Here is a 12347-nt window from a genome sequence, read left to right on the forward strand (position 1 = left end):
TAGAAAGTTCAAGGTTGTAGTATCTTTCCCAATTGTCTAGATTCAATGTATCTGAACTTGATGAAGATCTAACAATTGTGATTAAGTGGAAAACATGGAAGATTCTAGAGGAGAATCAAAAGTTTTCTATTTAAGGGATGAACTCAATGTTCATTGTTGTTGATGATGTGGATGTTGATGATGTTCTAGAAGAAAGTAATATCCAAAAGGATAATCAAGAAGAACTACATTGTGAAGATCAAGCAAGATAAGTGCTAAGTGGATGTGTGAGTAAGTGAATGGGATAGAAGTTGAAGAAGGAAGAAAGAGGAAAGAGATCAAGTGACACAAAGATTTGAACAAGTAAGGTAGTGCTAAAAATTAACCAATCATTTCATTGTTACCCTCTAATCATTGTAGCAAAAAATCTTTTAACCGAGTCAACCTAACTATCTTATTGAAATCCTATATGGTCATATTTTGTTGAATATTTTGTAAGTCCTAGAGAGTAGGTCACTCTTTATATGTTTCAAGGAGTGATAAGGTCTATATGATCTTTGGTAAAAATCCTCTAACAAGGTCACATTAAGAATGTGTATGTAGCCTTTAACAAGCTTGGCTCTTAACACAACTCACTTCAAAAGAGTGAATTTTTTGGGTTGTCGGTTCCCAGGTGATTTTTCCCTTAATAGGGTTTCCATGTTAAACACTTGTGTCAAAATTGTGTGGATTCTTATTGTGGTGCATTCTTATTTCATGTTTACTATTTATTGCTGCCACTTAGTATAAGTTGGAAGTTTACTCTAATACTAAGTATATTAAGTTAATAGTATGATGTCAATTTTATATTAATTTATATTGTACTATTATATATGGTTACCGAGCTAATGATTAGAGAAATTAAAGAGTTTAAGTTGGTGAAAAGTGTTTTAAGGCATTTAGGATAAATGGTTATAACTAACTCACCCCCTCTCAGTTATCTGACACAATGTTCTTGTCCCATTCTATCTATCTAGGCAATCCATTTTAGCCCTCCTTCCACCTATTTGAGCACTTTGTGATCCTATGCAATGTATTTTCTATAAGGGTGAACTAACACCTCTGCCACATAAATCGTTGTTGTAGGATTTGGGATCATTATAATTAGATATGTTGTTATCAGTAAAGGGTTCACTTGTCTATCTTTGTCCCTTTCTCTCATATTTTCCATAATGTTGTGTAGGCCAACTTCAAAAGGATATCATTCATTGTTGGTTCTTGTCCATGCTTAGTTGTGGGAGATTTACCACTTTAAAATATTGGTTAAAACATCTTGTAGAAAGTGTTAAATACGAGTCTTTGAAGAGACCTTGTAAGATACCTATTCCTAACATTAAATATATTGTCATTCCTCAATTTCCAATTAAGCCATAAGATTTCAATTTAAACACTAGACCAAAATTACTACAATTCTTTTTAAGGCCCTAAATATTCCTAGAGAAAACTCATGGATGTTGATATTACCATTAACCAAAAATCCAAACCAGATTTCCTTAGTAGAAAGATAATCAAAGAATAGGTGGGAAGTATTTTTAGGAATTTTGCAAAAAGAGAAAATATAGGGGTCCTCATTGTCCAATCTTACTGGTAGTAACTTTGGTATAAGGTGCCACAAGAAGCATTTATTCTTTAACTCAAAAAACCTAGTCCAAAGGCTTTCAAAACATTTAACCCAAACATAAAGCTCATGGTTTGTGAACCAAAATGAATTAGCATGATGACATATTGAATCATTATCAATAAGAGCTACATAATTTAGTTGAACTTTTAAATATAAGGTTCCAAAACACTAGTTATTTGTTTACCAATCAACTTCTAAAGAATATGTACAAATATTTTTAGATGTTGTCAAACTGATTGTTAAATTTTTTATTTTGTTTGTTTTATTTGATCACCTATCTTAGCAACGGTGGAAGGCATTAAATTTGGGATTTTCATTTTATTTCCTTGAACAAAATGTAAAAAGTCTCACTCATGACTCTAGTGGGTTTCAACCAATAAGATTATAATAAAATTAATTAAATGATAGAAATCTCAATACATGCTTAAACTATATATAAATGTTAAAATATTTTGAAAAATTAAGTGATATAATTGCACAACTAAAATAAAAAGTTGCAATTCAAAAGACATTATAGGTATCCATGCAATGATTAATGCGAGTTTGTCTATAACTTTATGTGATTTGTATAAATAAAATTAATGATAATCCTTTCTGGATTGCTAATGAGACTTGACCATTAGTGTAATTAAGTCTCTATTTTTTGTGTCAAAAAAGGATTGAAGTTATTGCACCATATGTGAGTTTTTTAATTTATAAATATTTTGATACTACCCTATCCTTAGTGGAGAAATATTAGGTTTATATCCAAATTTATAACCTCAAACATGTGGAAAGTGTACCAAATACAACTATAAAATTAACCTTGGGTTCCATCTTTATTTTTGTTACATGTTTGGTTGCATCTTATCTATGAAGTATAATATAATCATAAATTTAATTTACGCCTATGATTTTATCATAATATTACCTATATGATTAAATTTTATTATTATTATTGATCTTTTATTAATATTTAAAAGACTTAATTATATATTGTAAGACATTACCTTCAAAACATCATGGAGGTCCAAAACTTGACCAAAGATTGTTGCAAACCGCAACCACCACCCCCATATTTAATTGTGTAGTTTTTTTAGTCAAACTCATTGACTCATATTTCATGAGTAGTGGTTCACAAGTACCCATCTCTCCCTTAGTACATAATCATTCAAGTTGGGTTTCTTAGTTGTTGGGTTAAGTATATTTTTATGAATGAATCTATCCCCCAAAAGAACCAGACATGTCAATTTTGATCATTTAGCTCACGCAATACTTGAATGAATATGATGAACGATGTATCATTACAATCAATATAACTAAGAAGATCTACAGAAATTTCATACCAAAATTTACAAAGTCTTGGTAATCGTAAACCCAAAAACCACACAACCAACATCAAGACATCCATAATTGATTTCTTCATAACATTGACCCAATAGTCTTATGGGTCAAATTGCACATGTTTCTTGTCCATTTGTTCTTTCTTATCCAACTTCTGCATCCTCTCCTCCACGTTTACTTTTTATAGCCTCTCTCTTTCACACATAAAATCCTTGATGTTTTCCTAGCCAAGTTGAGCTCTAGCCCGTCTATCCTCTTTCTTGTTGATTGTGTTTTTTGGATAAATGAATGCAGAGGTGGTAAATAATTCTCCAAAATGCAATCACACCCTTTTGTTTTCTATAAAGCCTTTCCCCAATGCCTCATAGCAAAGAGGAATTTTGTCCCATATGTCAATTCCTCCTCAACACATCCCACATAACCCACTCCACCTCCACCTTCATTCCAAGCTCAAGACCCAAAGCCATGAAGATGAAGACCACATGAACACTGGTGCAATAGTGGTACTAAGAATTGATATAATCCTCTTTAGAATGATCTCCACAATTTACAAAAACACAAGGTTAAGTTGTTGCTTATAGGTAAAGAGAGTGAAGTTTCCCTCCATAGTAGAGTCAATACACCTTCCTATAAACACGTCCAAAATACACCTCACGGCCAACTTACAACATCACTATCACCATGCATCTCACGACAAATGCAAAAATGACAGAGGCTAGTTTAAAGAAGTCACACACTCTAAAGTACCCTAGCATTATTGAAACACAATCATCAAAGCTTATTGCCAACAAATATCAGATTACAAATTATTCACTTGCACAATTAGGATGTCTCAGAAATCACCCCAAATATCTGCCATATTTCCCATATATAATCACTCCTACATCTGAAAGAGCATTTTCTACCCTATTTCCTTCACTTTTAACATGGGAAACTTTAAAATATTCATAAGAAATAGGGCTATTTTCAACAACTTCATTTACTTTATTAATCTTTCATGTTAGTATCTCACCTTTAATTATACCATTTTTTTATTTGTTTTTAAGCCATGTGAAATGCCAAGAGAATGACTTGAGTATCAACCTCATTATTGTTCATATTCCTGAATTTATGCTCTAATGACCATAATGCAACCACTTGAGTCCTAAGGAACATACCCTACCCCTAATTGACCCATATTCCCCTTAGAGGCTTCTTAAAAATTGAAATTTATCCATCCATCACTGGGAGCTATCCACTTTGTAGAGTCCACATTCAAAATAGTTTAAACAATCTAGTGAGGCACATTACCAACTGAACCTACATGATACTTTCAATTGTATTGATCATGCATATTATTTTCTATTATAATGCTTTAATTTAGAAGGAAATGAACTACATGTCAACCATTTGATTTTGATGATAGATGGAGTAAGTTATTTTGAGGTTAATTGTGTTTAAATCCTACATAGGAGATATGCTTTTGATTTGGATTCTCTTTTCCAAATATTTTTACAATTGAACAAAATATATTTAATGTATATTTTTAATTCAATATTTGTTTCTCTATATTAAATTGATATAATAATTATTAGGGTTATGATCAATTCTATTTCAAACCTTTCACTACCATTGAACGTGTTTGATTCTTCACACTATCCTTGACCTATTTGAATCATAACATTAATATTAATCCCAATTGAATTGTAAAATAAACTAAACTCCCAATTAAATCTCAGGCATGACACTAATTGCACCCTAACAAAAAAACCCTAGATATATCCTAGAATAGTATCCCCAATCATTGCCTAACATCAATCCTAATCCTAATCTAATCATAATTGAAATGATAAACTGACCACATAATCAACCCATGCCCTAATCAAATTATATTTTACACCTAAACCCTAACCCTAATATAACCTTAACCCTAAATTTAGCCCAACCTTAACAATATACCTAATCAAAATCTAATTGAACCCTAACCATAATTCAACCTACAACAACATAAGCCATAGCTCATAATTGATCCTAATTAACTTATAATCTTAATTGAAACCTAATTAAATATTAACCCTGACCTTAACATAAAGCTTTGTTATTAATTAACTTCTAATCTTAATTGAAACCTTATTAAATATTGACCATAATCTTAAAATAATGAAATATTAGCCCTAACCTTAAAACAAAGAAGTCAATTGAAACCTTGTTAAATCTCAATCTTGAGTAGTACTATGATGGGTGATCTCCCAAGATTTGTGCTTCATCTTTGTGAGCATCAACTAGATATAATGAGTACTAAGTGTTCCAATCATTATTATAAGAGAGAGCTTCATGTGAACCAATACTCACGAAACATGGGTCAAACTACAGTTGAATCCTACTAGCAAAATCCCAATAATGCATTGTTATAGAGCCCTAACCCTTCCACCATGCTTTATGCTTTAATCATCACCAAAGACTAACTCTAATCTTAATTGAAATCCAATGAATTGAGAATCAACTCTAATCCTAATTGAATTATAATCTAAACCCTAAACACAACCCTAACCCTAACCTTGGATAAACCTAAACCCTCATCCTACCCCTAACCTTAATAAGACCTCTAACTCAAATCATAACAATATAAAGCCTAACTTGAACAATAATCTAAATTCCAAACTCTAATCTTAAACATAAACCTAAACACTACCCCTAATCAAAACTCAAACCCTAGCTAAAATATTAAACATGATGTAAACCCTTTACCCTAACCATAATCCTAATCTTAAAACTAACCCTAGCCATAATCTAGCTCCTACACCTAATCATAATACTAACAATGATATAAACCCTTATCCTAACCCTTAAATCCTAATCCTATCCATAGCACTAAACCCTAGACCAAACATTCAACCTTAACCCTAACCATAAAATAAGACCATAACCCAAAAATTAAACCTTAAACCTAATAAAGGTCTTAATTCTAAATCCTAAACCCTCATCTTTACTATAACCCTAAATCCTAATCCTAATAAAAACCATGATTTGAACCATAATACTAACCAAACCTTTACCCTAATCATAATCATAACCCTAAACCTAATTTTAATCATAAGTCTAACCACAATACTACCCACCCTAAGCATGATAATTATCCTAATCCTAAAGCCTTGAACCCTAATGCTAATTCTAGTGCAAACCCTAACCCTACTAACCATGTTGTTAGCCTTACGCTCTAATCATAATCCTAACCCTAATCCTAACATTAACACTAAACATGATGTAGCACCATACACTAACTCTAATCAAAACACTAACCTTGACTTTCATTTTAATCACAAACCCTAATCTTGACAATAATACTAATCATGATGTAAACCATAGCCTTAACTATGATCCATATTATAATCTTAATGTTAACTTAAATCTAAACCCTAACCCTAAGTATAAACTAATGTAAACCCTAACTCCTATGATAATCCTAATCCTAAGCATGATTAAAACCTTAACCATAGTCATAATAACAAACCCTAATTCTAACCCTAACCCCAACCTTAAAAATAATGCATTATAATTGTATATTACTGACTTATTATATACATTAGGAATATAATAGCAAGTAGTCATTCTACCTATAATTTTACAATAAATAAAATAACTCAGTCATATTTCTCTAAATTTTTTAAGTAAATGTATTTTAGATAATTTATACTAGTTATCCATACCCATGCAAAGTGGTGCAAAATGTCAATGCAAAAACTCCTGAAATAAAAAATTTAAATGCATACATATGGAAACTTAATATTGAATTCTAAAACATGATGTGAAACATAACATATAAAAAAATCTCACATCTAATAATAATCTATAATTCATCATCAAAATTTCTATAAATTAGAACAAAACAATAATTTTAAAACACAAGTAAAATATTCTTAAATGATTATATCCAGAAACATTGATTAAAACTCCTCCTGGTATATTTACATTAAAATAATACTTTTTAATCACTACCTAATTGAAACCACAGATATTTTCATTACTTGAATTTGAGTTAAGAATCCAAATTTTATCATCATTCACGTCAAGAAGACGGCTTAAAACAATGCAGGAATAGCTGTCAATCCAAAAAGTGATATCTGTAAAAATAAAATTTCAGATATTTTCCAAAGCTCTGAATTTCGGTTAGAATCCAAACATTATTATCAAACACATCTAAACACTTTCTTTACCTAGAAAGTAAAGAGTAGACCCTACCTTTAAACAGCGCATCCATAGCTGGCAACTAAAAGTGAAGTCTGTAAAACTGAAGGTTGAGATATATACCAAAACTCTAAATTTCAGTTAAGAATCCAAGCTTTATTTTTCGTTATCATCCAAACGGTTTCTTTACACAGAAAATAAAGAAAACATCAATATGACAGTGCCTTTAAACAGTACAACTGTAGCTGTCAACAAAAAGTAAAGTCTGTAAAACTGTAAAATTGAGATTTCAGAATCTGAACCATCCCTGAGATGAAATGGAGCCATCAAAGGGAAAGGGAAAGGGAAAGGGAAAGGGAAATGAAAATGGAGGCGCAAGCGGAGAAGAAAGAGGAGTTAAACACAGACATTCCTGAGGATTTAGGGGCCTCAGCAACGACCTTCTTCACACTCACTTGAGAGGTTGCATTGAACGGAAGCACGTTAATGTGCAGCTTCATTGCATTTTTCAGACAATCCTCAGCCCGGCCGCTGACGAAATATCTGCTGCCCTCGCTGTGTAGGGTCACAGAATCGAGGCCGCCAGTGTACAGGCGGATCGGATTGCTCACATCACAGGCCTCCCATTCCTCGCGGCTCTTCACCTCCGCCACGCTCTGCGCTCCAGACGAGTAAGCAAACCCTGTGGAACAACACAAGACGCCATGATTTCTCATTTTGACAAAATATTTTGCCTATTTCAACACAAGATCTACTACAATATTTCATTTATCAAAATATTTAACGAATTTCAGCACAACATGCCACAGTAACCGAATTTCACAAAATATTTAACGAATTTCAAGACACCACGCCACAGTATCTGAATTTGACAAAATATTTAAGGAATTTCAAGACAAGGACGACATAATTTTTCATTTTGACAAAATATTTATGCACCACAATCTCTTCGTCTTAGACAAAAAATTTAGCCTACTGCAGAACAACTTCTCATTCTTGAGAAAATATTCAGCCTGCTCCTACAGAAGACGCTACTGTGTTTCATTTTAACAAAATATTTAGCCTACTCCAACAGAAGATGCTATAATTTTTCATTTTTCATTTTGATTAAATATTTAACCTACACAACACAAGAAGCCGCAATCTCTTCAAATTGACAGAATATTTAGCCATTCCAACACTAGAAGCCACTTTTTTTCATTCGGACTAAATATTTAGCCTAATCTTTGCTACTGCAAATCAATTAGGGTTTCTAGGGTTACAGAGATTATCGCCGACGCGGAAAATTTTACTGGAAGCCCAGTCCTGGAAGTTATGAGCCGAGAGGGGATCCCAACCCCTGTCCGCCCCTACTACGTGCTCGGCTGCTTTACATCGCCTGCTGACACAAATCGTCACTAAAAATATCAATATCAGACTCAACTGGCCTTGACGGCCACTGCCCCGCAGAGATTGAGACTCCATTGACATCTTCTGTAGGTTAAGAGCGAAGCTCAAAGTGAATTGAATTTCTCTTTCTGGTGCTACAGAGGAAGATATGCTTTGCCGCCCACCGCTTCTTATACCAAACATTCAATGCTTCTTAGAGTATGAAAAACATGAGTAGCTCCTTTGTTTTTTGTGGTGTTGGAAAGTGCAGATGTTAAATGCTTGTCAAGCACAATACCAATAGAACGTGCCTAACTACAACTACAATTCCTCATTCCCTTTTTAAAGATAGATTTTGGTCAAGGTGCGTCTTGAATTTCAATGGTGATTTTTATATCTACATAGTAAGTAGATAAACAATATGTTTGATTTATTGACAAAGAATGCCTTGCTTTTGGCGAGGTTGTCTTTTATATTGAAGGATTTGAAATAGTAGGGATTGTTTTTATTAATGGTTATTGTTGATAGAAAGTATGCATTTAATAATAATTATTTCTTAATGGGGTTTTAGTTATTATATTTTGAATAACATTATCATGGCTTAACTATCATAGAAGAGGAACTTTGTTTCTCGTAGAAGTATATATCAACTATTTTTAGTAAGATTTGGATCTTCATGACAACTTTGATGGGAAGAACTAGACCACCACAACTTTTCCATCATGGAAGAAAGACTTTATTTTTAATAGACGCATTCAACAACTACAGTTTAGTGGGGTTTAAATTGATAACAATACCACGACTTAACCATCATAGAAGAGAGTTTCCATCCCTAATAAAAGCATTCAATAACTACTCCCTAGTTGTGTTTGAACCTTGATGGGAAGAACAACAACACCACAACTTAACCATCATAAAGAGAAACCTTATCACGAATACAAGCATTCAACAATTATTTATCAATGGAGTTGTAATGTACCCACTCAAATACCCACCCGATTCAATCTTGGATTGTGATACAATGATGGCAGATGGAGGAGGCTTTCGTGCGCTAGTGGTAGATGTACAGTAGAGGAGAGGAAGTCTTCCGAAAGGAGATGTGAGTTAGCGTACGCTAGGAGGTAGGCAGGTCATATGATTGTAGGTACAGTAACTAAGGGGAGAGATGGAGGGAGATGATGATGACATGTAGAGAAGGGGGGAGATATAGTTGTCGGATTACTCGACATATGAGAAAAGGAGTAGAGTATGATGTGAGTGAGTGGAGAGAGAGTAAGTTAGTCTGTACACAGATGTGGTGAATGGTGTTAGAAGTGATATGGTGCAGGTAGGGTGAGTAAGGTGGGAAGGAAGTGGCCTACAATGAAGTGTTATGACCTTGCAAAGGAAGTCTTGAATATAGAGAGATTGCACCAATAGAGTAAATGAATTAATCATGTCCAACTGTCATGTCCCCATTTTCGGTGGCAGTCTGATTAATTAATTTGATTAACTTGGTTGTCCGAAATAATGAATATTTTATGGGGACGACTAATTAATCATTTTAATTAAATAAATAAATGATATTAAGTTAATTACTTATAAAGTTATCACATAAATAAATATTAAAAGGTGACTTTATATTTAATTAATTTAATAAAGTGACTTGGATTATAAAATATTTAATAAAGTCACTTAGGAGATAAGATCAAAAATGTTCTAGAAGTCTCTGGAGAAGATGGAGAAAAAAGAATAAATAGGCACCCCGGGGCTCCATTCGAATAAAGCAGTTGTTTATCTCTCTTTCGATTTCAGATTGTGATTCAATCACGAGTGCATTGTGGAACCTAGGGTTTCTACAATTGTCACAACTGGCCATTGAGAACGATAACTCTCAATAGGTACGCAATTTTGAGGGTGTAAAATATCATCTGAATTATTGCAGATTGGAGGTGACATTCAGTCATTTCATCAGGGCATCTATTTGTGGCTTAAGGCCAATTTGTGGTTCTTGCATCACTATCCTTTGAAGGATCTGATTCAGATTATCAAGTCAAGCGCAGAATTGAGGAATTAGGTATCGGGGCAAGTTTTAGAAGAAGTTCGATTGCTGATTAAGAAGGGTTTTTAACTAAGCGATTATCGAGTTTGAGGAAGCAGACAAGTTTGATGAATTTTCGTGGACAACTCCAGAACTTTCGAAGCTGAAATCACCATTAGCAGACAGGCAACATTTCTCAATCACGCTCCATATTCACGCACGACTCAGGGCACAAGGTTTTAATATCAGGTGGATCAAATCTTGTCTGTCAAGCTCCAATCACAAGTTGCGGAATCCTGTTAACTCGCACACAATATCCTGCGGCAGCAAAAAGTCTGATGAGAGCAGATATAACTTGGATCCAACGGCTTGAGTACCATATAGAAAATCCGACAGATTGCGGATACCAAGTTGGAAACAGTAGTCAGCGCGAGTTAAGGAATTAGGAATCCTCCAAATCGCAAGGCCGCCACCATTTACAGGTTACAGGTCGAATTCGGGAAGGAAGAATTGGTATCATCATGTAGGATGCGCGTTGGATTCTTAAGGTCAAAATTTCCTAACAAGGAATAAGTGTACATCAGACACCTGGCGAAGTATAAACTGCAGGTCGATCTGCTTGAACGTCCATTCAGAATCAGCTAGTATCGGCACCAATAGTGGAGAATTTTGCGCATCAACTGGGCAAAAGAGTGGTAATTAATGGGCGGCATTAGTCTACGCATATTTGGTAGTCATAATGCATTCGAGTTAGTCGGCAGCGCTTTATACCACCGTTCATAATCGTTCCTCCTTTCCACGGGCTTTTTGGTTGAAGGATTTCATCAATTTTCGCTGGGACATAAAGGAATGGTCAGATACCATGAGCTACTAGTTGGATGCTAGGAAGTCCTTTGAGTAAGTCCGAGGAATTGAAGCGGAGGTCAAGTCAGATCAGTATTTCGACATTGGGAAGACAGAGAAAAAATGCAAGCTTGTGCTCGGAGACCAGTCTTAGCAATTGAAGACTCAATATTGTTTCCCCACATTGACAGGTCTGCAAATTTGCTGCTATTTCCATCTATTTCTGGATGCTGAATTCTTTGCACATTGGTGTGGGAATTTATCAGCAAATTAGTGATTGTTTAACCACTTCCCTGGACACTTAAAATACTGATCGGTTGGCATTGAGAATTGTTGTTGTTGGGCATCTGTTAAATCTGGGTGTTTGGCATGACTTAGGACTGCAAAATCTGGGCGCTTGCATTTAGTGTGATTTGTGGCATTAAATGACTCAGGTTCTAACTGTCAGGTGTGTGGCGTGCAAGGTAGTGACCATCACAGCTGGCAGCATTTTAGAGTGTAGGATTTCCTTGCACATTCCAGGGCATGCATTCACATGGAAGCCTGGACGAGACCATCTTGGCTGCTATTTGCTCACTGCAGTAACATTTTCAGGTTCATGTTAATCCAAATGTCACTTTGTTCATATTGCAGCTATGATTTGAATAAGAATTGCATACTGTTCACATTCTGATAATGGTATATTACATGAATTGTCCATTTAAGTTTTAGGATTCATTTCATCCTCGTATATTTATGTATTCAAAAATCATTAAGCCCAAAATTGCAAAAGATGATCATATCATTCAATATTTTAAGCTAAAGCCAGGTTAAGCTCATTATAGTGGTTGAGAATTTGCTTGCCAAGTGTTTGACGAAATGTCAAACATCTGATTAGTGAAAAAAATCGGTCTTTACTTTGAACTATAACTAGTTGGAGGTTATTTCACCAACTATAGAACACAAGGAAATAGCTATATCATATATATATTCGCCAAGATCCAAGTAGTT

At 34.2% G+C, this 12347-nt stretch overlaps 1 protein-coding gene across 1 annotated transcript; it reads right to left on the reverse strand.

The window, feature by feature from the left end:
• Positions 1-7261: 7261 nt before the first annotated feature.
• On the reverse strand, positions 7262-8811 carry LOC149567058 (blue copper protein 1a-like). The gene is made up of 2 exons (XM_089820279.1): positions 8389-8811; positions 7262-7808 (listed from the first exon to the last, which is right to left on the reverse strand). The coding sequence occupies exons 1-2, from the start codon at positions 8696-8698 to the stop codon at positions 7453-7455; spliced, it is 666 nt and encodes a 221-aa protein (XP_089676405.1). The 5' UTR covers positions 8699-8811; the 3' UTR covers positions 7262-7452.
• Between the last annotated feature and the right edge of the window lie 3536 nt (positions 8812-12347).

Source organism: Cupressus sempervirens, chromosome 3 (assembly GCF_028749045.1).
Source record: "Cupressus sempervirens isolate cs-2001-9-10 chromosome 3, ASM2874904v1, whole genome shotgun sequence".
NCBI lineage: Eukaryota > Viridiplantae > Streptophyta > Pinopsida > Cupressales > Cupressaceae > Cupressus > Cupressus sempervirens.

Bases quoted from the DNA above. Each gene is read 5' to 3' on its own strand.
- LOC149567058 (XM_089820279.1), bottom strand. From the start codon at position 8,698: ATGTTTGGTATAAGAAGCGGTGGGCGGCAAAGCATATCTTCCTCTGTA. The intron at 7,809-8,388 runs GTAACCCTAGAA...GTTGTTCCACAG, and splicing joins CCGCGTCGGCGATAATCTCT to GGTTTGCTTACTCGTCTGGA.